Source organism: Palaemon carinicauda, chromosome 22, assembly GCF_036898095.1.
Source record: "Palaemon carinicauda isolate YSFRI2023 chromosome 22, ASM3689809v2, whole genome shotgun sequence".
Classification (NCBI taxonomy): Eukaryota; Metazoa; Arthropoda; class Malacostraca; order Decapoda; family Palaemonidae; genus Palaemon; species Palaemon carinicauda.
The window spans coordinates 62,955,948-62,983,447 of NC_090746.1; the positions used below are offsets into that span (position 1 = coordinate 62,955,948).

Sequence of the window (27,500 nt, forward strand, 5' to 3'; positions counted from 1 at the left end):
ATATATGACATATCTGTTTTTAACGTTGTTAATAGTATATATATGACATATCTGTTTTGACGTTGTTACTTTTTTTAGAATGATTTATTGTTAATTTGTTCTCATCATTTATTTATTTCCTTATTTCCTTTCCTCACTGGGGTATTTTTCCCTATTGGAGCCCCTGGGCTTATAGCATCTTGCTTTTCCAACTAGGGTTGTAGCTTGGCTAGTAGTAATAATAATAATAATAATAATAATAATATAATAATAATAACAACGATCCATGCTCAAAGGGAACTTCAAGCAGTCTTGCCTACTCTGGACTTAGGACCTAAGGTGGGATCGTGCTCATCCTCAGGGCACGGAAGCACATGCCAGATCCCACCTTATATCCTGAGGAGAGCATTATAGGGATCTTTCCCTCAAGACTGTCTCTTCTCTGTATTGTCAAGAGGGTAGAAAAGTTTCAGGCTCTTCGTGGTGTCAAATATACTGTCGTTTTTGTCATCTCACAGACTGTGGGACGAAGACCTGGTGTCAGTCAGTGAGTTGAGATGAAGCTGCCTGGTGTCATGTCAGGCCATTACAATGCTACTTTAGAATTATTTAATACCTTTCTGCAAGTAGCACAACCTTCTAATTAGCCCCGGGAAGAAAGAATTATAGATTATTGAGACACTTCCTTTTGGCTTAGTATGGTTCCTCGCTTTCAAGCTCAACTTTGGTCAGTGCCTACCTCAACCCTCTCAATTACGAACTTGGAAGCTTAAACCTGTCCGTAGCCTTCCCGTTTACCTATCTGTTTACTAGGAGCTGAAGGTGGGTCTGGAGTTGTATGATCACTTTTGCCTATCTGTACCTATGAAAGTTGCCCACAAACCTTGAACCTCTCGTCCATGGGTCATGAAGTGGCCGTTTAGTAGTAATTTAGCAGTTCTAGTTCTCTTGCAGGAATTAGTATACATCCCATCTCTCTCTCTCTCTCTCTCTCTCTCTCTCTCTCTCTCTCTCTCTCTCTCTCTCTCTCTCTCATATTCAGACATGTCGTCATCCCATGAAGTTTATGATTTTAGTTAATAGCATATGGAGACCTACAGTATGATTTAATGAATTGTTTGAAGATTTTTGCATCTCCTTGCTATGATCATTGCAGGATTAAGAGAGTACTCTATTAATCCTGGATCATTGCTTACATGGCTTTCTTGCTCTCCTTCCTCTTCTCGTTAGGCTCAATCTTGCTTTTCCCTTTTGCTTAGGGAAACTTACTCATTTTTTATGTCAGTTGGTTAAGTTTGAGATTTTTAGAACTGTTTTATTTAAACTTTTTTATGTTTATCATTTGTCCTCCAACTTTGTGCCTCTTCTACTACACTTTACAATATATATATTTATATAATGTTTCATAATGACAGTGATTATGATATTAGTAATCATAATAATGGTACTTAAAATTTTAACAAAAAGGATAATAGTAGTAAGATACTATTCAAAGAAAAATTTTCTCTTTATTGTTAATAATTGCAAACTATTATGCTATAAACCTACCCCAATTATTAAAAGAAGCTCTTAGAAAAAGCCAGTATGTGTATTATTTGATAATATAAAACGTACAATACAATATATTGTATTTTTCATTTCAGTTATTAGAAACGTTTTTCTTCTCTCTCTCTCTCTCTCTCTCTCTCTCTCTCTCTCTCTCTCTCTCTCTCTCTCTCTCTCTCTCTCTCTTAAGCTTTATGAAATTTAATAATTTATAATTTCATTATCATAAGGTTGAATAATTTTCTTGTAGGTGAAATGCTTTATTTCATCACAAAAAAAATAAATAATGAAATCAGAATTTATAGATTTTGTCCGGCAACCTGATAACTTTCTTATTTGTTAACAAAAAAAAAAAAACTTGAATAATTGATCAAATTTTTTCTTCTTTTTTATAATAAGCTCTTGTAATATACCACAACTTAATAAGATGAAACTTGTTCAACTCTTTTCTACTCAACCACCCAGGTATTTAGCAAGGAGCCAACTACCTGTAAATATAAAAGGAAATTTTGTTTTACTATAGAAATGTGAAAAAGATTTCGAGTAGGGTTTAACATGGTTTATGTTATGAACTTGTGGTGTGTGTGTGTGTGTGTGTGTGTGTGTGTTGCACCGCTATACAAAGGTAAGGGAGATATGCATGAGTGTAGTAATTCAAAAGGTATTAGTTACTTTAGTGTTGTTGGAAAAGTGTATGGTAGAATGTTAATTAATAGGATTAAGTATAAAACAGAGGTTGCAATCTTAGAAGTGCAGGGTGGTTTTAGAAGAGTTAGGGTATGTATGTATCAGATTTTTACAGTTAGGCAGATATGCGATAAATATTTAGCGAAAGGTAAGGAGGTGTATGTTGCGTTTATGGATCTGGAGAAAGCTTATGATAGAGCTGATAGAGGAGCGATGTGGAATGTGATGAGGTTATATGGAATTGGTGGAAGGTTGTTGCAACCAGTGAAGAGTTTACACATAGACTAACCCAAGTGTTAGGTTAGGAAGTGAAGTGAGTGAGTGGTTTCCAGTGAGAGTTGGGTTGACACAGGTATGTGTGATGTTGCCATGATTGTTCAATTTTTTTATTGATGGAGTTGTGAGAGAGGTGAATGTTCGATTGCTTGGTCGAGGACTGAAACTGATAGATAAGAGTGATCATGAGTTAGAGGTAAAGGAGAAGCTGGGTCAAGCAGCAATAGAGTTTGGAAGGGTGTGTGAGAGAAGGAAGTTGAGAGTTAATGTGGGTAAGAGTAAGGTTATGACACGCACAAGAAGGGAGGGTGGTGCTAGGCTGAATGTCATGTTGAATGGAAAGTTACTTGAGGAAGTAGATTAGTTTAAGTACTTTGGGGTCTGGTGTTGCTGTAATGGTGGAGTGGAAACAATGTACATCAGAGAATGAATGAAGGATGTAAAGTGTCAGGGGCAGTGAGGGGAGTGGTAAAGAATAGTGGGTTAGGAATGAATGTAAAGAGAGATCTATATGAGAAAGCTTTAATTCTGAAGAATAGTTGGACTAGTTTAGGTCATCATCATTATTATTATTATCCTCATTAATAATGGCGTTTCTGGATATGGGAGAAAAATTCCTGGGAAGGATGATTATCAAGGGAAACATTATCAATTGTTAAACTACAACCATAGTTGGAAAAGCAGGATGCTATAATCCTAGGGTCTCCAACAGGGAAAATAGCCTTGTGAGGAAAGGGGACAAGGAAAAATAAAATATTTCAAGAACAGCAACATTAGAATAAATACCCCCTAAATGAACTATAAAAACTTTAACAAAACAAGACGAAGAGAAATAAGATAGAGTAGTGTGCCCGAGTGTACCCTCAAGCAAGAGAACTCCAACCCAAGACAATGGCAGACCATGGTACAGAGGCTATGGCACTACCTAAGACTAGAGAACAATGGTTTGATTTCGGAGTGTCCTTCTCCTAGAAGAGCTGCTTACCATAACTAAAAAGGAATTATTTTTTTTTATAATTTGATGTCACACAGTATGATGAACTACATGTATTTTGATTGGAATTTAACAATGGGGATTATTTAAGAAATCTTGTCCATCTCTCACTAAAAGCAGTACTTATAAGCATACATTTCCAAACCAATTGTATGTTGACAGTAAACCTTCCTTCATAAGGTCAATATATTTTTAATCAAACTTCAGTTTTAACTAAAAACTAGAGATCATAGGAAAATGAAATATTTGCAAACAAATTTTGATGATATTATTATTGCTATTATAGTCGTTTCCGTCATTATATGAGACTGTAATAATAAGCTCTCGTCATTGAAGGCCAGTAAAACTAAAAATATCAACTTGTAGATGGCGCCACTTTTCACAAGTTTCCCTGAATTCTCATAGACTTGTGCACCACTTCCCCATTCTTGAATCCTTGAATTTTTCTGTGTCTACATCGGAAAATTTTCTGGGAAAGCAGGACAGTTCTGCTGCTGGGTGGATTCAGGAAAATTGTGAGATACATCTGAAAACTTACAAATAACGGTAAGCCCTTTCTATATCATAGTTGGTTGCATTGTTTAAGCGATTTTTTTAAATGACAATGATGTGTTATATAAGTCTCTTGGTAATTATTTACGAATGTATTACGAGTTTGCAATGCAATTTGCTCCTCTGGAAGCATTTACACCTAGACGAATGCCGAGCTTAACCTCGAATTGAAAAAATAACATCGAATTGAAAAAAAAAAAAACTTTAGAAATTTGGAGAGTTTATCATCCCGTTTTTAACATAATGGCCAAGTGTTCTTTCTTTTTAACTAAAGATAGACGAAGTCACTTCCATGTTTATTATAGTGTATTTGCATAGCGATCTTACAGGCATTGGAGCGCAGATCGTAGTGAAAGATTTCACGTAATTTATTTAGTTTACATAATGGTTGAATAATAATTTTCTTTAATCAATCTTTGTTGATTGAGACGAATAAATTGTCGACTAATATTGGATTTGGACAAGGTTCCCTAGAGGTATTTCAGTAACCAGGTATAGTAAGGATAATTATAGGGAAGTGAGGAATATTGGGAAGGAAGAGTACCCCTGGATACAATCCAGTTTATAGCCCGAAGGCAGGTACTCAGGATGGGAAATGCAGGATAAGAATTAGAGAGGGGCAGACCCTCTTGCGATGTTAGATAGGATTAGAAGCAGTTCGAATAAGGACAAGACAGGCGGGGAGAGGAAAGGTTTTAAGGTATAGTAATATGGGACTCAGTGCAACAGGTACAGTATACTTTAAATTGCTTTCGGTTTTATAGTTTAGGTTTTTGATAAGCTTAGATCTTAGACTATAATTTAAATCTTGCTAGGATTTACCAAGTATAGTGTCTACTTGTTTTCGGTCTTTCAATATTTTGCACGAAACTTGCACCATTCAATTTTTGTATCGTTGTAAATTAACTTCTTCGTACTCGTGTTAACGCACCATTCAATTTTTGTATCGTTGTAAATTAATTTTTTCGTACTCGTGTTAACTCTTAAGTCCAGCATTTAAGTTCTGAAATACGTATATTTTACAGTAAGGAAATTTTCGATATATGTTAGGTTCCCATTACATTGAAAAGGATTTTGGGTTAGGCTTTTGAATATTTCTAGAAGCACAGTGTTTTACAACTTAAGCTTGTATTCTGGTTATCTTGACCTTAAATAATCAAGTCCCTATTGAAAAAGGGCGTTCATTAACACAAATCGATTTGTCAAAAGAAAACTAGAACCAAGAATAGTTTCTAATAGTCTTTGTAAAGAGAAAACCAGTGAACTACAGGTGAGAATATGGAGTGAACAATAGTTCGGGATTCTGAAGTGATAAAAATCTGCATTCAAAGAAAACTTGTTTTGACCAAAAAAATTTAAAAGTTTAATACAGAATATTTCCTGTAAAAGTATAAAAAAAATCGCAGTTTATTATCCAGGGACGGTACAGTGGGTTCCAGGTGTAGGAATGTGATCACGTAGTTTTGTAGGAATTGCCATGATGCTCCAATTTTGTTGCAATAAAAAATGCTGCCGTTTCTTATCCCCTACAAGACAGAGGTCGCAGATGTCCTTGGCCATATCTGGGGATTGGCCAATTTTCAAAACCGCGCTGGCCAGTGCAGGTTATTATTATTATTATTATTATTATTATTATTATTATTATTATTATCCAAGCTACAACCCTAGTTGGAAAAGCTAGATGCTATAAGCCCAGGGGCTCCAACAGGGAAAAATAGCCCAGTGAGGCAAGGAAATAAGGAAATAAATAAATGAAGAGAACAAATTAACAATAAATCATTCTAAAAAAAAAAGTAACAACGTCAAAACAGACATGTCATATATAAACTATTAACTATTTCGCTCACAAGAAACAAACCTAGTATAGGCGTTCTTGACTTGTACAGATTTGCTAAATTCGAAAAGGGATTTTTATTTTTATTATTATTATTATTATTATTATTATTATTATTATTATTATTATTATTATTATTATTATCAATTTCAAAATTACTATCAATATTAATATCAATATCAATATCAATATCATTTCGTGTTAAGGAGTAAATTCGCAAAAATATTTTTGTCCCTGAAGTTATCCAATACAAACTTCAGTCCAAAATGTGTATATTAACTTTTACCTTTCATAAATACGACCGAATTCAGATGCTCTTTTGCCAAATAACTTCACTTCAAATTGAGTTTTTGCTCATCTGGATAAATTTAGGACTAATGACCATTCATTCATTTTGCAGCACCAGTCCTTTCATACTTTCATAAATTTTTTTTATTGTAGGATATTCTAGTTGCGAACATGTTAATAATAGGGTAATTTCTATTTGACATGTTAATTACTTGCTTTTAGCTACTGTGCGCCTAGACATTATAATAAACTCCCAACTGAAATGAAGGACCTAAAGGGAGAAATTGAATTTAGGAAGAAACTAAAGACATTACTTTTCACAAGATCATATGATTTGGAAGATGCTACAATCAAGGAATTGTATAAGTTATTATGAAAATGTTTCGTTAGATGATTGATATGGACCCGCCCGAGAAGTAGTTCACTCGACTTCAGTGGAGGGTTGGATTTAAACCCAAAACAAGTAAACAAGTAAGTTGTGTGGCGAGACCGAATTGTAGCAGTTGCTACGTGTAAAGAGAATAAAAATCGCATTTCAAGTAATATAAGCAAGAAATGACATTTTCTCTTGTATCTTGATAAAAAATTTTAAAACCATTTTTTACCATTGGAAAATAGTCCCTCATTAATCATTAAGTCTACCATCGGACTGTCGTGAATAACCTAAAGACACTTTTTACCGCCAGATTTTTATTTTACCGCCAGATTTTTATTTTACCGCCAGATTTTTATTTTACCGCCAGATTATTTTTTTTTTTTTTACAGTTAGATGGTTTTTTTACAGCAAGCTTTCTTTTTTTACCGCTAGGTTATATTTTACCGCCAGTTTTTAGTTTACTGCTAATTTTTATATTACCGCCAATTTTTTTTACTGCCAAATAATGACATACGGAACCTCAGGGTAAGCCAACCCCCATCCCGGAAGATATTTGAAAACCATTGAATTCCTTTTGTTTCCCATGTGAAATATGATTTTTCAGACCTGAAAAAAAAATCTGGAATTGCAAATAGTAGCTTGGTTCTATGAACATTAAATGGAAAAAAGAAAAAAGGCGGGGGGGGGGGGGGCATAGTTTGCCACGAATGTTATATCTAAAAGTGAATCTGGAGGATATGATTAAATATAGGCCTTTCGTTTGAAATGCGCCCGGTGTTGTGCTGATATTTATCAAACATTTTGGAAAATTAATAGTATAGTTCAAGTACATGTATAGAGGATACCCCTATTGTTTTATTTCTAATTAATATAGTTCAAATACATGTATAGAGGATACCCCTAATGTTTTATTTCTAATATAGTTGAAATACATGTATAGATGATACCCCTAATGTTTTATTTCTAATTAATATAGTCAAAATACATGCATAGAGGATACCCTTAATGTTTTATTTCTAATATAGTTAAAATACATGTATAGATGATACCCTTAATGTTTAATTTCTAATTAATATAGTTAAAATACAAATGTATAGAGGATACCCTTAATGTTTTATTTCTAATTAATATAGTTCAAATACATGTATAGAGGATACCCTTAATGTTTTATTTCTAATTAATATAGTTAAAATACATGTATAGAGGATACCCTTAATAATCTCTTAAACAGCTTAGTTCAAATACATGTAAAAATGGTAGCCTTAATCTTTTAGTTTTCCTTAGCCACTTGTTACAAAAGCTAGGTATAGACAATAAATTATAAAATATTTTTTTTGCATAATGCTGGAATTCTTATTTGCCGTTCAGGAACTAAAACACTCATTTTCTTCCAGGTCAAGGGTCTTGACCTCCAGAAGCAGCCGTGAAATACGTCTGATCGCTGGAAAGTTCAAGAAACTCTAATCCTCACTGTCTTGACTTTGTGGACAACTGATATTTCAGTCATTTAACAAGTAAGAAGTCCTTAATTCACTTATATTAATGCAACTTATAATAGACTATTTAATGTTAGGCGAGTTCGTTTGAAAGTTGACTCCGGTTAAGTAAATTTAGGTGAAGATAAATTAACGTTCGAGCTATAAAACTTAACCTTGAATTTTAGTCAGGTTTTATTAGGCACTTAATAATAAGTAGCGCGTAAAAATATGATAGATACTTTTAGTATGTCGAAAGCAGGGAATACTTTAGTGTAATTGGTAATTTAGCCTTTCGTGAGTTGTGGTCTTAGAAAAATTCATAACTATTAGTTTAGGAATTTATTACGAATACACATTTGGAATACCAAAGTAAATGTTTTACTAAGTACATAGGGACTATAGTCAATTTCTTTTAGCGATGCAGATTTGCACCGACTCGCAGCGGTGCCCGTTTAGCTCGAAAAAGTTTCCTGATCGCTGATTGGTTGGACGAGATAATTCCAACCAATCAGCGATCAGGAAAATTTTCCGAGTTAAAAGGGCACCGCTGCGAGTCAGTGCAAATCTGCATCGCTAAAAGAAATTGACGATAATTTACAATTTATAGATTGTCATTTTAAATAGTAATTGTTCTACTAAGTACATAGGGACTAATTTACAATTTAGAGATTGTCATTTTAAGGATGAAGGATATCTGATTACAGTAAAGTCTGATAACGCATTGAATTTGGTCTAATTATGGAAAATTGACAGAACAAAAGCAGTCGTGGTCTTCCATTTGACAGCTGTAAACGGAAAATTAGTTTTGTTTTAAGACTGATATAAATCGTCTGAGCAGTGATTTGTTTTAATGACTAGAAACATTGACCCCATATAGAAGTGGGAAAAGATGTAGATAAAGAAGACTGATTTGTTTTAATATTTCAATTTTGTTTAGCTGTTGTTTCTTCAAAACTACTCGTATTTGTAACAATTGCTATGTTTTCTGTTTCTCTGGTCCCCACTACGTATTTAGTTTAGTGGCATTCAAGGTTTTCTTATATTCACACAAGTATTCTAAAAGACGTTCATTAACAAACTTTTCCAGTTTAAGAAAAATATGAATTAACGAAAAAAAAATTTCTATCATAGTTTGCTTCAGTGGTAAAAGTTTTGATTCACTGGGAAAAAAGTATAAAAAGTTTTGATTTATTTCGAAGGGAAGTTTTCCACTTAGAGGTTAAAATCATTATATAATTATTTTATTAATTTTTCAAAATCATATGCAAACCGCAGTTTTTAAAATATTGTTGTAAATATGCTTAATCTAGTCCTAAATGAACATGAACTCTTTTTCAAATATTATCCAATAAGAAATTATCCAATAAAAATTCATGAGTGGATGAGGATTGAAAACGCTTAGGGTGGGGAGACTGATGTTAGCTTTCTGTAATGTTTAACTCATTTCGTTCAAAAAGTATTAACAAATTTTCGTAAAGTAAGACTTTTTATTCTCTTGTATAAACATTGATCCATTTCAGGACCCACTGATAAACGATCAACGTAAATATTATTGGGTGTATTGGTGTTCAAAAAGAGTCACCCCTAAACATGGTGTGAAAACACCCCCATCACTGTTTGTACATCACACAAATTATACTATTGGTTTTAAAGCTAAAGTCTGATCATGATAGAATCTTGTGCTTTGCAATTAATAGGCCTTTTAAACCTAAGAAATCTGATCTTGATAGAATCTTGTGCATTGCAAATGATAGGGGCTTTTAAATCTAGAAAAATCTGATCTTGATATCTTGTGCAATGCAAATAAGTTATTTTAAAGCTAAAAATTTTCATCTTAGTTCTTGTACGATAGCCGCAAAATTTATCTTATGTTCTTAACTGAAATTTATGATAGGTAATAAATAGTTAATAGGTAATAAGTAGCTAGTGGCAATGAGAACTTTGTTTTTAAATATAACATTTACTGTATAATGAGGGTTTATAGGAATTGCTGTATGTTAGCAATTGTTGGGAGGTTTAACTTCAACGATAATGAGGAAATACTATATATTTGCAATTGTTGGCAGGTTTAACGTTTAAAGATTCCTAAAGTTGAAGAAATTGTCTTCAACCCTGTTTAGTGGTAGGCCTATATAGAAACAGTATATATAATAGCCTTTGTATTTGATGAAGGTTTCTATTTTCCGATTTTGTTGGTACTCTTGGGGACTTTGAATAGATGCAAGTTGTTTCTAGTAATAATTGAATTTCATTCAACAATTGGCTTTTTTGTTATTGCAAGTCTTAAGGGGGCTTTTGGTAGTAACTGGTGTTTCAGTTTGGCAAGATTTTTATCCACTTTAACACTTGCACAATACAATGCACTTTTTATGGCCTTAAGATAATATAGCCTTTAATATAGCCTTTTTAATGTAATGGGTATTTAAATAATTTTGGTTTTTTTGTGATTTATTCATATACAAATACGGAGGTAACAGGCATTTATTTATCAAATTTTAGCAGCAGCAGTAACATGGCACTATTAAGAACAAATCTTCAAAGAGCAGAAGGAAGAAAAGAGCTGCAGCTATAAGACCATCCCAATCTTCGAAGAGCTCCAGCTATGAGACCACTCTTCATTGCTCCAGCTATAAGACCCATACTTCTTCAAAGAGCTGCAGCTATAAGACCATCCATCTTCAGAGCGCTGCAGCTATAAAGACCATCCATCTTCAGAGCGCTGCAGCTATAAAGACCATCCATCTTCAGAGAGCTGCAGCTATGAGACCATTCTTCTTCAAAGAGCTGCAGCTATGAGACCATTCTTCTGTAGTAGTAAGACCATCCATCTTCAGAGAGCTGCAGCTATGAGACCATTCTTCTTCAAAGAGCTGCAGCTATGAGACCATTCTTCTTCAAAGAGCTGCAGCTATGAGACCATCCTTCTTCTTCAAAGAGCTGCAGCTATGAGACCATCCTTCTTCTTCAAAGAGCTGCAGCTATGAGACCATCCTTCTTCTTCAAAGAGCTGCAGCTATGAGACCATCCTTCTTCAAAGAGCTGCAGCTATGAGACCATCCTTCTTCAAAGAGCTGCAGCTATGAGACCATCCTTCTTCAAAGAGCTGCAGCTATGAGACCATCCATCTTCAAAGAGCTGCAGCTATGAGACCATCCATCTTCTTCTTCAAAGAGCGGCAGCTATGAGACCATCCATCTTCAAAGAGCGGCAGCTATGAGACCATCCATCTTCAAAGAGCGGCAGCTATGAGACCATCCATCTTCAAAGAGCTGCAGCTATGAGACCATCCATCTTCAAAGAGCTGCAGCTATGAGACCATCCATCTTCAAAGAGCTGCAGCTATGAGACCATCCATCTTCAAAGAGCTGCAGCTATGAGACCATCCATCTTCAAAGAGCTGCAGCTATGAGACCATCCTTCTTCAGAGAGCTCCAGCTATGAGACCATCCATCTTCAGAGAGCTCCAGCTATATGAGACCATCCATCTTCAGAGAGCTCCAGCTATATGAGACCATCCATCTTCAGAGAGCTCCAGCTATAAGACCATCCATCTTCAGAGAGCTCCAGCTATAAGACCATCCATCTTCAGAGAGCTCCAGCTATGAGACCATCCATCTTCAGAGCTGCAGCTATGAGACCATTCTTCTTCAAAGAGCTGCAGCTATGAGACCATTCTTCTTCAAAGAGCTGCAGCTATGAGACCATTCTTCTTCAGAGAGCTGCAGCTATAAGACCATCCATCTTCAGAGAGCTGCAGCTATGAGACCATTCTTCGGAGCTGTAGTAGTAAGACCATTCTTCTTCAAAGAACTGCAGCTATGAGACCATTCTTCGGAGCTGTAGTAGTAAGACCATTCTTCTTCAAAGAGCTGCAGCTATGAGACCATCCTTCTTCAAAGAGCTGCAGCTATGAGACCATCCTTCTTCAAAGAGCTGCAGCTATGAGATCATTCTTCTTGCTATAAGACCATTCTTCTTCAAAGAGCTGCAGACCATCCATCTTCAGAGAGCTGCAGCTATGAGACCATTCTTCTTCAGAGAGCTGTAGTAGTAAGACCATTCTTCTTCAAAGAGCTGCAGCTATGAGACCATTCTTCTTCAAAGAGCTGCAGCTATGAGACCATTCTTCTTCAAAGAGCTGCAGCTATGAGACCATCCTTCGGAGCTGTAGTAGTAAGACCATTCTTCTTCAAAGAGCTGCAGCTATGAGACCATTCTTCTTCAGAGAGCTGCAGCTATAAGACCATTCTTCGGAGCTGTAGTAGTAAGACCATTCTTCTTCAAAGAACTGCAGCTATGAGACCATTCTTCATCCATCTTCAGAGAGCTGCAGCTATGAGACCATTCTTCGGAGCTGTAGTAGTAAGACCATTCTTCTTCAAAGAGCTGCAGCTATGAGACCAGAGACCATTCTTCTTCAAAGAGCTGCAGCTATGAGACCATTCTTCTTCAAAGAGCTGCAGCTATGAGACCATTCTTCTTCAAAGAGCTGCAGCTATGAGACCATTCTTCTCCAAAGAGCTGCAGCTATGAGACCATTCTTCTTTAAAGAGCTGCAGCTATGAGACCATCCTTCTTCAAAGAGCTGCAGCTATGAGACCATCCTTCTTCAAAGAGCTGCAGCTATGAGACCATCCTTCTTCAAAGAACTGCAGCTATGAGACCATCCTTCTTCAAAGAACTGCAGCTATGAGGCCATCCTTCTTCAAAGAACTGCAGCTATGAGACCATCCTTCTTCAAAGAACTGCAGCTATGAGACCATCCATCTTCAAAGAGCTGCAGCTATGAGACCATCCATCTTCAAAGAGCTGCAGCTATGAGACCATCCATCTTCAAAGAGCTGCAGCTATGAGACCATCCATCTTCAAAGAGCTGCAGCTAAGAGACCATCCATCTTCAAAGAGCTGCAGCTAAGAGACCATCCATCTTCAGAGAGCTGCAGCTATGAGACCATCCATCTTCAGAGAGCTGCAGCTATGAGACCATCCATCTTCAGAGAGCTCCAGCTATGAGACCATCCATCTTCAGAGAGCTCCAGCTATGAGACCATCCGTCTTCAGAGAGCTGCAGCTATAAGACCATCCGTCTTCAGAGAGCTGCAGCTATAAGACCATCCGTCTTCAGAGAGCTGCAGCTATAAGACCATTCTTCTTCAAAGAGCTGCAGCTATGAGACCATCCTTCTTCAAAGAGCTGCAGCTATGAGACCATCCATCTTCAGAGAGCTCCATCAATCTTCAGAGAGCTCCAGCTATAAGACCATCCCAATCTTCGAAGAGCTGCAGCTATAAGACCATCCTTCTTCAAAGAGCTGCAGCTATAAGACCATCCGTCTTCAGAGCTGCAGCTATAAGACCATCCGTCTTCAGAGAGCTGCAGCTATAAGACCATTCTTCTTCAAAGAGCTGCAGCTATGAGATCATTCTTCTTCAAAGAGCTGCAGCTATGAGATCATTCTTCTTGCTATAAGACCATTCTTCTTCAAAGAGCTGCAGACCATCCATCTTCAGAGAGCTGCAGCTATGAGACCATTCTTCTTCAGAGAGCTGTAGTAGTAAGACCATTCTTCTTCAAAGAGCTGCAGCTATGAGACCATCCATCTTCAAAGAGCTGCAGCTATGAGACCATCCATCTTCAGAGAGCTCCATCAATCTTCAGAGAGCTCCAGCTATAAGACCATCCCAATCTTCGAAGAGCTGCAGCTATAAGACCATTCTTCTTCAAAGAGCTGCAGCTATAAGACCATCCATCTTCAGAGAGCTCCAGCTATAAGACCATCCATCTTCAGAGAGCTTCAGCTATAAGACCATCCATCTTCAGACCATCCTTCTTCAAAGAGCTGCAGTTATAAGACCATCCTTCTTCAAAGAGCTGCAGCTATAAGACCATTCTCCGGGGTTGGAGTAATAAGACCATTCTCCGGGGTTGGAGTAATAAGACCATTCTCCAAGGAGCTGCAGTTGTAAGAATCTCATTCACAGAGCTGCAGTAATTAGACCATTCTTCTTCACAGAGCAGGCAATTGAGTTGCTATAATTAAAACATTCATCGAAGAGCTCTTTGTAAGCCCCAATCTTCTCTATCAGTAGCAGCTAGTCTTCAATCAGCAACAGGAGCAATTTTCCAATCACCAGCGTGTTCAGCGTGTTATTTTCAATGTTAATCAGCAATTTGCATTCACTTAGTAGTAACTGTTTACTGCAGGCTGAAGGAATTCTAATGTATCAAACATTTCAATCCGCAAGAGCACCAACTTCTATATTAGTAATGGCGTATCCTTTCATCATAGCTTCAGTCACTAGTCACAATAATCCAGGTTAAAATCTGAAAAGATAAGTAGAGACATTGAAGTTGTTGTTTTACTGCTTTCATTAAGATGTTTCAAAAGTCTGAGCTGAATTTGACGTGAAATTAAATGTTTTGTATAACTTGTATTACATAATTATCAATTCTTTTAGTTGATTTTATTTTATCCAAGCTCTAAGCAATGTTTTGATCAGGAAAGACCCTGTAATTGGTAATAATTTTTATATTCTCAGTTGACCTTAATTTTAAGCCTTGCTGAGTTGCCTAGCAATTAAAATACTATAGCCCAATTGTTCAAGCAAAGTTTGCTTTTAAAGTGACAGGATCAATTTAGCTTAAAGCTACCATTATCAGAAACTTAGGTACTTTTAAAACTATTCTGCACCTATTATCACATAAGTATGTTATAAGCAGTTAAATACTGAAAACCAAAATGCCTTACGTCATTGATAAAATGGATCAAATCCAGGCTGACTTTCCTTCACTAACACCGGAGATTATGGAAATATTTTTAATTTATAATTAAGAAAAGTTTTAACTTTAGCAGTCCCCTTTAGATCTATGGAAATCTTCCAGATAAGAAAAAATCAATTTTTTCGTTAACATTAAAACTAGTGAACATTTAAACTAATGAAAAGAGTACTCAAACACTGACCCCTTCCTTTAAAACTAGTGAAAAGAGTACTCAAAACACTGACCCCTTCCTTTAATATTAAAAGGTTTGAAAACTACAATATTTACAAAAAAATAATTTTAATGGTTAATGCAATTTACACTGTTTGAAAGGTACTATGAAACAGAACAGAAATTTTTTTCGAGCTCAAACTAGTATAAATTCTTTGACCCTAAAGTAAAACTCCCTGAACTTTCTCATCAATCTTTGAGGCAATCTTACTGAAAACACTCATTAAAAGGGCAAACTGAATTTGAATTACAAAACCTAACTGCATTAGTAAACTAAACCTCTCAAGAAAAACTGACTGCACCGATTATGCTACTATGAAAACACCTGCACTGACCCTGCTACTATAATCACACCTGCCCTGACCCTGCTACTATAATCACACCTTCACTGACCCTGCTACTATTATCACACCTGCCCTGACCCTGCTACTATAAGCACACCTGCCCTGACCCTGCTACTATAAGCACACCTGCCCTGACCCTGCTACTATAAGCACACCTGCACTTACCCTGCTACTATAAGCACACCTGCACTTACCCTGCTACTATAAGCACACCTGCACTTACCCTGCTACTATAAGCACACCTGCACTTACCCTGCTATTATAAGCACACCTGCACTGACCCTGCTACTATAATCACACCTTCACTGACCCTCCTACTATAAGCACACCTGCACTTACCCTGCTACTATAAGCACACCTGCCCTGACCCTGCTACTATAAGCACACCTGCACTTACCCTGCTATTATAAGCACACCTGCACTTACCCCCCTACTATAAAAACACCTGCACTTACCCCCCTACTATAAAAACACCTTCACTGACCCTCCTACTATAATCACACCTGCCCTGACCCTGCTACTATAATCACACCTGCACTGACCCTGCTACTATAAAAACATCTGCACTGACCCTGCTACTATAAAAACACCTGCCCTGGCCCTACTACTATAAAAACGCCTGCCCTGGCCCTACTACTATAAAAACGCCTGCCCTGACCCTACTACTATAATCACACCTGCACTGACTCTGCTACTATAAAAACACCTGCCCTGACCCTGCTACTATAATCACACCTGCCCTGACCCTGCTACTATAATCACACCTGCACTGACCCTGCTACTATAAAAACACCTGCCCTGACCCTAATACTATAATCTCACCTGCCCTGACCCTGGTACTATAATCCCACCTGCACTGACCCTGCTACTATAATCACACCTGCACTGGCCCTGCTACTATAATCACACCTGCACTGACCATGCTACTATAAAAACTCCTGCACTGACCCTACTATAATCCCACCTGCCCTGATCCTTCTACTATAAAAACACCTGCACTGACCCTTCTACTATAATCCCACCTGCCCTGACCCTGCTACTATAATCCCACCTGAACTAGCCCTGCTACTATAATCACACCTGCACTGACCCTGCTACTATAATCACACCTGCACTGACCCTGCTACTATAATCACACCTGCACTGACCCTACTACTATAAAAACACCTGCACTGACCCTGCTACTATAAAAACACCTGCACTGACCCTGCTACTATAATCACACCTGCCATGACCCTGCTACTATAAAAACACCTGCACTGACCCTGCTACTATAATCACACCTGCCATGACCCTGCTACTATAATCACACCTGCCATGACCCTGCTACTATAAAAACACCTGCACTGACCCTGCTATTATAATCCCACCTGCCCTGACCCTGCTACTATAATCACACCTGCCCTGACACTGCTACGATAAGAACAGCGGCACTGCCCTTGCTACTACAGTCACACTTGCTCTGACCCTGCTACAATTAGAACACCTGCTCTGACACTGCTACTATTAGAACACTTGCTCTGGCCTTTCTACTACAAGATCACCTGCACGACCCAGCTGCTATAAAAACACCTGTACTGACCCAGCTGCTATAAAAACACCTGCACTGATCCTGCCGCTATAAGCACACCTGCACTGAACCTGCTATAATCACACATGCACTGACCCTGCTACTATAAAAACACCTGAACTAAACCTGCTGCTATGAAACTAAAACATGCACTGACCCTGCTGCTATGAAAACCTGCACTGACCCTGCTACTATAAAAACCTGCACTGACCCTGCTACTATAAAAACCTGCACTGACCCTGCTGCTATAAAAACCTGCACTGACCCTGCTACTATAAAAGCCTGCACTGACCCTGCTACTATAAAAACCTGCACTGAACCTGCTACTATAAAAACCTGCACTGACCCTGCTACTATAAAAACCTGCACTGACCCTGCTACTATAAAAACCTGCACTGAACCTGCTACTATAAAAACCTGCACTGACCCTGCTACTGTAAAAACCTGCACTGACCCTGCTACTATAAAAACCTGCACTGACCCAGCTGCTATAAAAACACCTGCACTGATCCTGCCGCTATAAGCACACCTGCACTGAACCTGCTATAATCACACATGCACTGACCCTGCTACTATAAAAACACCTAAACTAAACCTGCTGCTATGAAACTAAAACCTGCACTGACCCTGCTACTATAAAAACCTGCACTGACCCTGCTACTATAAAAACCTGCACTGACCCTGCTACTATAAAAACCTGCACTGACCCTGCTACTATAAAAACCTGCACTGACCCTGCTACTATAAAAACCTGCACTGACCCTGCTACTATAAAAACCTGCACTGACCCTGCTACTATAAAAGCCTGCACTGACCCTGCTACTATAAAAACCTGCACTGACCCTGCTACTATAAAAACCTGCACTGAACCTGCTACTATAAAAGCCTGCACTGACCCTGCTACTATAAAAACCTGCACTGAACCTGCTACTATAAAAGCCTGCACTGACCCTGCTACTATAAAAACCTGCACTGACCCTGCTACTATAAAAGCCTGCACTGACCCTGCTACTATAAAAACCTGCACTGAACCTGCTACTATACAAACCTGCACTGACCCTGCTACTGTAAAAACCTGCACTGACCCTGCTACTATAAAAACCTGCACTGACCCTGCTACTATGAAAACCTGCACTGACCCTGCTACTATAAAAACCTGCACTGACCCTGCTACTATAAAAACCTGCACTGACCCTGCTACTATGAAAACCTGCACTGACCCTGCTACTATGAAAACCTGCACTGACCCTGCTACTATGAAAACGCCTGCACTGTTCTTGTCCTATATATATATAAATAAAAATGAAATTGTCCCTTGGAATAACATACGAACAAATCACAATGGAGGGATGCTGACCGCGTTAATTGGACTGGTCCGATAAAAAAAAAAAATCTTATACTACTGAGTATTTGGGAAACATACCTGTCAGATTTACTAGAAACATTACGATCACTTCTAGAAGGGTATCACGAGTTGTTTAATTGCATGGAGCAACGTTCCTTAATGGCCTTGTGTTGGTCTCATACTGTTGCAAGTAAGGTAATTTTCATCATCGTTGTCTTCCATCAACAGTTCTTGGTAAACAGCCCAATGAAAGCATAAAATGACCAGTAATTTCCTTCCGACAGATTTCGCTCCATAGCTGTTGGGAAGCTGATTGGCCAGTTGTTACCTAAGGAGAAAGGGAAAATGAGAATCAAATGGGACAGAATTTGAAATAAATCATGAAAACTACAATTGTAAATGCTAAATTTAGGATATCTAAAAAAAATTGAGATTTTGGCGAAGAACAAACTTGAAAAAAATACTTGAACACCAAATATTTTACTAGGGAAAAACTTGTCCAATAAGCTATTGCTTGAAATTATTTGTGCTAAGCATAGGTAGTATATAAGATATTAATTCGACGAGATGTAATTTCAGTCTAAGTATTTAACTACTTTCATAGACATCTGGCTAATGGTTCAGTCACAATTTACGATTTCTGGTGGATTTCTATTATTTGGGACTAGGTAAATCACCGACTGAAATATTTGCAATTGACCCGATGATTTGCGAGATTGCTACAGATTATTATAATTGATTCTAACTACAACTTTACATTTAATTCTTACTAATTCTTCAAAAGTTCAAAGTTGCATCAAATGTTTTTGTTGAACAGGCTCACATACGTTTTAATAGTTTATATTTGGCATATCTGTTTGGATGTTACTTTTTAAATTATTTTACTGTTAATTTTTTTCTCATCGTTTATTTTCTTATTTCCTTTCCTCACTGAATTATTTTTCCCTATTGGAGACCTTGGGCTTTTAACATCTTGCTTTTCCAACTAGGGTTGTAGCTTAGCTGATAATGATAATGATAATGATAATGATGATAATAAATAAGTTTGCAAAACACCTCAAGCGATGTGTGCGTCTACAATATAATTAACCAACCTAAGCAAGCAACTGAGGCCTTAATTCTCCGCTTGTTACTTGAACTAATTTCAGTGTTTTTAGAAGTTGCCAACGTCCATTCATCATTATGAAAATTTTAAAGGAAATTCTAAGATTACCTCAATCACTTAAGACAAAACGTATAAAGTTAAATAACCCATTTTAACATTACCTACTTGAACAATAGTTCCTAAGAGCCAGCACTAATTAAGACTTTTTATACCTAGTTCTCATGATTAAAGTATTTATCCCTGCAGTATCGAAGATGTTGAATATCTCTTAAAAACAATACCTATTACTCAAGCTTGACAAAAAAAATCCAGTGGTATTAAAGCCAATAAAGTGAAGTTTTGAAATACTACGCCCGGCCAAGTGCTCTCTTTTTCGGCGTTGAAGAAAATCTATCTGGCAACATTGAGGGAAATAAGACTCTCCATCTGTCAATCTCCGTAAATCTGAGATAAAAATTTAAAAACAAAAACCAAAGCTACGCAAATCTAACAATTTACGCTGAGAAAAGTACACCTTCAGATATTGTATAAACCAGGAGACTTCTAACACAATGGCTGTTTGGTGTGAAAATAAAGAATCAGGATTATCGCCAAGCGATGTCTCCACGTATAACCTTCAATATTGAATAATAAAAAAAATAGTAACAAAAGCTATGTAGATATGGTCTAATTATTACGATATCAGGCAAGGTATTCTAGCTCTTGAGAATTTTATATGAGGCCAAACGAATTTTTCTAATACTGTCTTCTGTACTTGAAAATAAAAAAAAAATGCTTAAAAGGCCGTTTTTTGAAATATGAAAGCTTGAAAACAGCTAGTTGAAGCATTATAGAGAAGCAATCCAATAAAGACCCAATCACTACAACATTGCAGTGTTCAAAATATACCTTAAGAAAATCTGCAGAGCCGTAACATTTTTAGGATGGAAGTTGATAAAAGATACTGTAGGCTCAACACGAAATATTGCATTACTCAGAAATTCTTTTACTTTGACAACAAGAAGTCATAACCAAAAAATAAATGCTAATAATGGCTCCACACGAAATGGTACAAACTTCGATTTTCAAACGACGTCACTCGAACCAAATGATGCCATTTCACACAAAAAGATTAAAATTTTCTACACTCCAACCCAAGAACAACTTAACTGGCTGAAAGTTATCATGAAGAAAAGGTTTCTACCCCTCACAGTCTGCGGAACTGTCCCGCTTTCCGGAAAAATTTCCAACATTGACTTTGGGAAATCCAAGGATTCGAGGAAACTGAAGTGTTTTACGACAGACCAAGGATTCTTGGGAGAGAAGCAACGCCATCTATGGGTTGAAGTCTTCCCTTTTATATTCCATCATTGTTTGAAATAAACTAGTCAGTACAAGGCTGTCTAGATTAGTGAAATTATGAAGCAAATGGCCATAATAATAATAATAATAATAATAATAATAATAATAATAACAATAATAATAATAATGACAATGATAATAATAACTGCTATTTTGTGCAATGAAAATAGAAAACTACAGACGTTTAACACATGAACTGTAAATTGTATGCACAAACATATGTGTACACACATACACACACACACACACACATATATACATATATATATATATATATATAGTGATACCTCGGTACTCGACCATAATCCGTTCGAGATCCGTGTTCGACCTCCGATTTGTTCGAGTACCGAATTTTTTTTCCCCATAAGAAATAATGGTATATATTCTATTCCGTTCCCAAGCACTCGAACAGGCCCAAAATATTAATAAAACGTGTACCTAAACAACAATAATTATCTAAATGTGTATGAAATTGGTCAGAAAATCCTATAAAACAATTTTAAACCATTTACTGTACTAAAATAAAAACAATTTTAAACCATTTTCTGTACTGTAGTGAACATACCTTTGAGCAGCGGTTCGATGGCATACAGGGATGGATGTGGAGAGGATGGAAGGGGGAGGTTACTGCTTGGAAGGAGAGTCCCCTTCCATGATGTGGCGGGGTAGTTCTCCTTCAGGAGTTGTTTCTCTCTCCAATGAAAGGGTGGGCAGATCTATTTCAGGGGTTTCTTCTCTTCTTTGTCTCTTCTTTGGAGGAGAAACAGGCTTTGATGTAGCAGCTTTCTTTTCTTTTGTGAAAAACTGGTCTATTGTTAATTGTTTCTTCCTCCTCTGCAGTATTCTTCGAAAATGATACATGACACTATCATTAAACATATGCACTGCCCGGTTTGCTACTGCAATTTCTGGGTGGTATTTTTCAGCAAAAGCCTGCACATCTGCCCACTTGGAACAAATTTCATTGATGAGAGAACTTGGAACATCCTCCCTTACCTCATCCTCTTCTGAAGATTCCTGCTCCACAATCAGATCCTGCTGCTGTTGTTGTTGCAGGTGCAACAATTCCTCCACAGTCAACTCGGTAGAATGGCTTTCTACAAGCTCATCAATATCATCCTTGTCGACCTCAAGCCCCAAACTCCTGCCCATGACAACAATTTCCTCAACGACATCAGTGTCATCAGAAATTACAGGGGTAGCAGTGCTTGGACCCGCCTCTGGTTGGAAACCTTCAAACTCCCTCTCTGTGACACATGATGGCCACAGCTTACGCCAGGCAGAGTTCAATGTCCTATAGGTCACACCTCGCCAAGCTTGGTCAATCATGTTAACAGAGTTGAGGATGCTGAAGTGTTCCTTCCAGAATTCCTTTAGGGTCAACTTCGTGTCACTGGTCACTTCAAAACACTTTCTGAAAAGGGCCTTGGTATAGAGTTTTTTGAAGTTTGAAATGACCTGTTGGTCCATGGGCTGGAGTATGGGAGTAGTATTGGGGGGCAAGAATTTGATTTTGATAAAGCTGTATTCTTCTTTCAAGTCATCCTCGAGACCTGGAGGATGTGCAGGAGCATTGTCCATAACCAGAAGACATTTCATTGGCAAGCTCTTTTCAATGAGGTAAGCCTTAACCTGGGGGGCAAACACTTCGTTTATCCACTCAGTAAAGAATTGTCTTGTGACCCAAGATTTAGTGTTCGAGCGCCACATAACTGGTAGTGCACTTTTACAAATATTATTTCGTTTGAACACCCGGGGGTTGTCCGAGTGGTACACTAACAAGGGTTTGATCTTGCAATCGCCACTTGCATTTGCACACAGCAACAATGTTAGCCTATCTTTCATTGGCTTGTGACCTGGCATCTTCGTCTCGTCCTTGGTAATGTACGTATTGGCTGGCATTTTCTTCCAAAATAACCCAGTCTCATCACAATTAAAGACTTGTTGTGCGATCAAATTTTGTTCATTTATGTACCGATCGAATTCCCCCACGTATTTATCGGCTGCAATTTGATCCGAACTAGCTGCCTCCCCATGCCTAGTAACACGATGAATACCTGTTCTATTACGAAACTTTTCAAACCAACCCCTGCTCGCTTTAAATGTAAATGAATCACTTTCACTGGTACTCGGACTTTTCTTCACTAATTCTTCATAGATATGCAACGCTTTTTCACAAATGAACGCTTCACTAACACTTTCCCCGGCCAACTGTTTTTCTTTAATAAATATTAAAAGCAACTTTTCCATCTCCTCAATCACTTGTGGCCTTTGCTTAGTTACCGCCGTAACTCCCGTTGCAACATTCGCCTTCTTAATCATTTCTTTATGCTTTAAAAACGTAGAAATGGTCGACTTCGCCATTCCGTATTCTACCGCTAAATCGGACACTCGTACACCATTCTCATATTTCGCTATAATTTCCTTCTTCAACTCGATCGTTGTTCGCACTGTTTTCCTCTTCTCCTTCCCCTTAACACTCATTACTTTCTTGGGACTCATTATGAAAGCTAAAAAAGCAATTAAAAGCACTGAAAATCACTAAATCACAACGAATGCTGATCGCGCGTTGTCTGAGTGACGCTCTCGAGAGAACTGATGCTTCCCGAACAAGCGAGAGTGGCCGAGATGGCGCGATCATCACAAAGCCCATGCGGTCGTCACGTGTTCGGCTGGTCGAGTACCGAATTTTTTGGTCGAGCACCGCAGCAAAAATTTCTCGAAAATTTTTGGTCGAACTCCGAATTGTTCGAGTATAGAGTCGTTCGACTACCGAGGTATCACTTTATATATATATATATATATATTACATATATATATATATATATATATCTATATATATATATATATATGTATATGTATATATATATATATATATATATACAAACCGTCTTCTTAGTGAGTCTACAGACCACTCCAAAATATATTTCCTCTGCACCCAATCATTTCACAAATTTCATTAATTATGACTGCTTCCCTAATTCATGACCCTGTCTGTAATTTTGAAATTTGAAGGGATCATTATAGAGGAGTGGAGACCTACATATTGGGGCAGGAATATCGTTTACACATGAACTATACAAAACAAAATAATGCCTTTTACCCCGTGAAGAGCTCAAAATTTGACAAATGCGATTGAAAATTTAATAATGGGATTGAAAATTTGCCAAATGGGGTTGAAAAATTGACAAATGGGATTGGAAATCTGACAAATGGGATTGAAAATTTGACAAATGGGATTGAAAATTTGCCAAATTGGATTGAAAATTTGACAAATGGGATTGAAAATTTGACAAATGGGATTGAGAAATTGACAAATGGGATTGAAAATTTGACAAATGGGATTGAAAATGTGACAAATTGGATTGAAAATTTGCCAAATTTGATTGGAAATTTGACAAATGAGATTAAAAATTTGACAAATGGGATTGAAAATTTCCCAAATGGGATTGAGAAATTGACAAATGGGATTGAAAATTTGACAAATGGGATTGAAAATTTGCCAAATTGGATTGGAAATTTGACAAATGAGATTAAAAATTTGACAAATGGGATTGAAAATTTCCCAAATGGGATTGAGAAATTGACAAATGGGATTGAAAATTTGACAAATGGGATTGAAAATTTGCCAAATTGGATTGAAAATTTGACAAATGGGGTTGAAAAATTGACAAATGGGATTGAAAATGTGACAAATTGGATTGAAATTTAAAGAAATTGATTGAAAATTTAACAAATGGAATTGAAAATTTGACAAATTGTATTGAAAATTTGACAAATTGTATTGAAAATTTGACAAATCAGATTGAAAATTTGACAAATTGGATTGAAAATTTGACAAATCAGATTGAAAATTTGACAAATCTGATTGAAAATTTGACAAATGGGATTGAAAATGTGACAAATTGGATTGAAATTTAAAAAAATGATTGAAAATTTGACAAATGGAATTGAAAATTTGACAAATTGTATTGAAAATTTGACAAATCAGATTGAAAATTTGACAAATCAGATTGAAAATTTGACAAATTGGATTGAAAATTTGACAAATCAGATTGAAAATTTGACATATTGGATTGAAAATTTTACATATGGGACGGAAAATTTGACAAATTTGAATTCATTTTTCCTAATTTAAGGGTTGGTTTGTTATAATATGAAGGAAATATCATTGGCCATAATTCTTTTCTCCACGTTTATAGGCACTGAGCTTTACTCTACCAATCCCCCATATATATATATATATATATATATATATATATATATATATATATATATATATATATATATATATATATATATATATATACTTTCAACACAACAAGTAAGAATGAACAGCCAATCAACATCAAATTCTTAGTACCAACCAATCAGTTTGATGAACTCTGTTTGCTTAAAAGGTTGACTTAACAGCTTACTCCTATTATTCAAACTTCATTTATTACAATTACATTTATTTCTAAAAAACAATCTGACAAATATTAATTTATAAGTATGAACATATACCCATTTGGAAATTCATGTATTCATAAATGTATAGGTGCATACTTCTGTGATCATGTAAATGTATTTATAGCTACGTGTATAAGCAAGTGCCTTTGTAAATACATACAATTAACAGCATAAAGGTCAACGAAATTAATCCCATTGACATATACTTACAAAATACTATTATCCCTGTTGGAGCAGTGGGGCTTATAGCATTCTGCTTTTCTAACTAGGGTTGCAGCTTGGCAAGTTATGATAATAATAATAATAATAATAATAATAATAATAATAATAATAATAATAATAATAATAATAATAATAATAATAATAACATATCCTACATACATACAGTATGCTACATGGGTATTTACATACACATTAATAAGATTTCAAACTTGAGGAAAAGGCAAAGACAGGATTTGAGGCAACTAACCAGTCATCAGGGATAGAGATGGAAGTATATTGGGGATGAAGACATCAAGATATGATGGAGAGAATATCTTGAAAAACTATTGAATACTGAAAATGAGAGAGAGGAGATAGGAGAAGCAGAGGGGCCAGTGATGGAGATACAGAATACAGAAATAGAAGTGAAACGTACATTGAGTAAAATGAAACATGGTAAAGCACCAGGTCCACCAGACCACCAGAATTTCAAATTGAAATGGTGGAGATACTAGCTACAGAGGGAGAAGAATGCATGCTGCATTCACTAAGAGCAATATGGGAAGAAGAAATATTGCCCAAAGACGGGAAGAATAGTATCTGTGCACTATGGGAAGATGAAATAATGCCTATAGACGGGAAGAGGAGTATCTGTATTGAAGCAGAGAGGCGATGCCATAGATTATGGTAACTACGAGGGAATTTAACTAACAAAGCATAGTTTTAAGGGTTTTTTTACAGGGTACTAGATGAGACATTGTAAAGAATTTGAGACAACAGTAAGGGTTCATGAGGGGAAGAGGGACTGTGGATGCCATCTTTATAGTAAGGCAGTTACAGGAAAAGATACTAGAGGGAAATCAGGAGCTATTCTGCGCTTTTGCAGATCCAGAGAAGGCTTATGATAGAATCCCAAATGGAATGATGTTTTAGTGTTTGAGGAAGAAGAAAGTCCCAGAGGGTCGTTTAGAATGGTTTAGATGATGTACAAAAGAACAAGGACAAAAATAATAACAATAGTTTGGAAAACAGAAACCTTTGAAGGTAGTGTTGGATTACACCAGTGGTCAGCATTGAGCAGCCAGTTTTTATTTGTGCTGGTCATGGTTGGATTAAGTGAAGTGATCAGAAATGAAGAGTTGTGGGAGTTGCTATATGTAGATTATTTGCTGATTATCGTTGAAATGAGGAAGGCTTACATAGAAAGGCGGCAGCAGTCTATGGAGAGGGGCGGCTTGAGGGTAAATGTGGATAAGACCGAGGTTATGGTGAAGAGTAAGGAAAGTAGAGGCTGGATAGCCATACATGAAAGTAGGGGCTCGGTTATTAAAGAGGTGGAACAATTTAGATACTTGGAATCTACAAAAAGTCAAGAGGGAGGATGTAAGGCTGAAGTTGGAAATGGAATAAAAGCAGCCTGGGGGAAATGGATGGAAGTAGCTGGAGTGGTATGTGATAAGAAAATGCCAATCAGGCTAAAAGTCAAGATTCATAAAATAGTAATAAGACCAGTGTTGATGTATGGATCGTAAACGTGGGGTCTAAGACGAAAAGAGAATGCAAAGCTTAAGAGATAAATGAGAAGGCCTGGGTGGATTATGGGACTATCACTGCTTGAGAGATTGGAAAAGAATGGCAGGCCTAGTAGAGATTACAGAGGTGATAAGAGTGTTACGACCGAGATGGTATGGGTACGTGCTAAGGATGGATGGTGGGGAGGGAGTGAGGAGGACTCGGGTAGAACCTGAAATGGAAGATCGAGAGGGAGACATATAATTAGATGGCGAGATAAGGTGATGGATGATATGGAAAGAAGAGGTTTGGTGGAATAGGATGCCTTTGATAGAAGGCATTGGAGAGAGAGCGAGGAGGGCCTGGAAGGAGCTTGTTAAGGAGAGTGGATCAAGAGGGAGGCAGAGAAATAGATGGCAAGATAAGGTGAAGGATGATATGGAAAGAAGAGGTTTGGTGGAATAGGATGCCTTTGATAGAGGGTATTGGAGAGAGAGTGAGGAGGTCTTTGGAGGAACCTGTTAAGGAGAGTAGATCAATAGGGAGACAGAGAATTAAATAGCGAGATAAGGTAAAGGATGATATGGAGAGAAGAGGTTTGGTGGAAGAGGATGCCTTTGATAGAAGGCAT

The 27,500-nt window shown here is 37.1% G+C and overlaps 1 protein-coding gene and 2 long non-coding RNA genes across 4 annotated transcripts; 2 read left to right on the top strand and 1 right to left on the bottom strand.

The window, feature by feature from the left end:
- Positions 1 to 3,952: 3,952 nt before the first annotated feature.
- On the top strand, positions 3,953 to 10,573 carry LOC137616115 (uncharacterized). The gene is made up of 3 exons (XR_011039277.1): positions 3,953 to 4,027; positions 7,926 to 8,045; positions 10,509 to 10,573. It is a non-coding gene; the product is annotated as an uncharacterized lncRNA (long non-coding RNA).
- Positions 10,574 to 14,194: 3,621 nt separating this feature from the next.
- LOC137616116 (uncharacterized) lies at positions 14,195 to 20,551 on the bottom strand. 2 transcript variants are annotated; one of them, XR_011039278.1, is made up of 3 exons: positions 20,513 to 20,551; positions 18,337 to 18,586; positions 14,195 to 14,333 (listed from the first exon to the last, which is right to left on the bottom strand). It is a non-coding gene; the product is annotated as an uncharacterized lncRNA (long non-coding RNA). The 2 variants fall into 2 exon arrangements; XR_011039279.1 differs by lacking the exon at positions 20,513 to 20,551 and adding an exon at positions 20,252 to 20,463.
- Positions 20,552 to 26,460: 5,909 nt separating this feature from the next.
- On the top strand, positions 26,461 to 26,889 carry LOC137615913 (uncharacterized). Its single transcript, XM_068345600.1, has one exon. It carries the CDS (start codon positions 26,461 to 26,463, stop codon positions 26,887 to 26,889), a length of 429 nt encoding a protein of 142 aa, XP_068201701.1.
- The last annotated feature ends 611 nt before the right edge of the window (positions 26,890 to 27,500 follow it).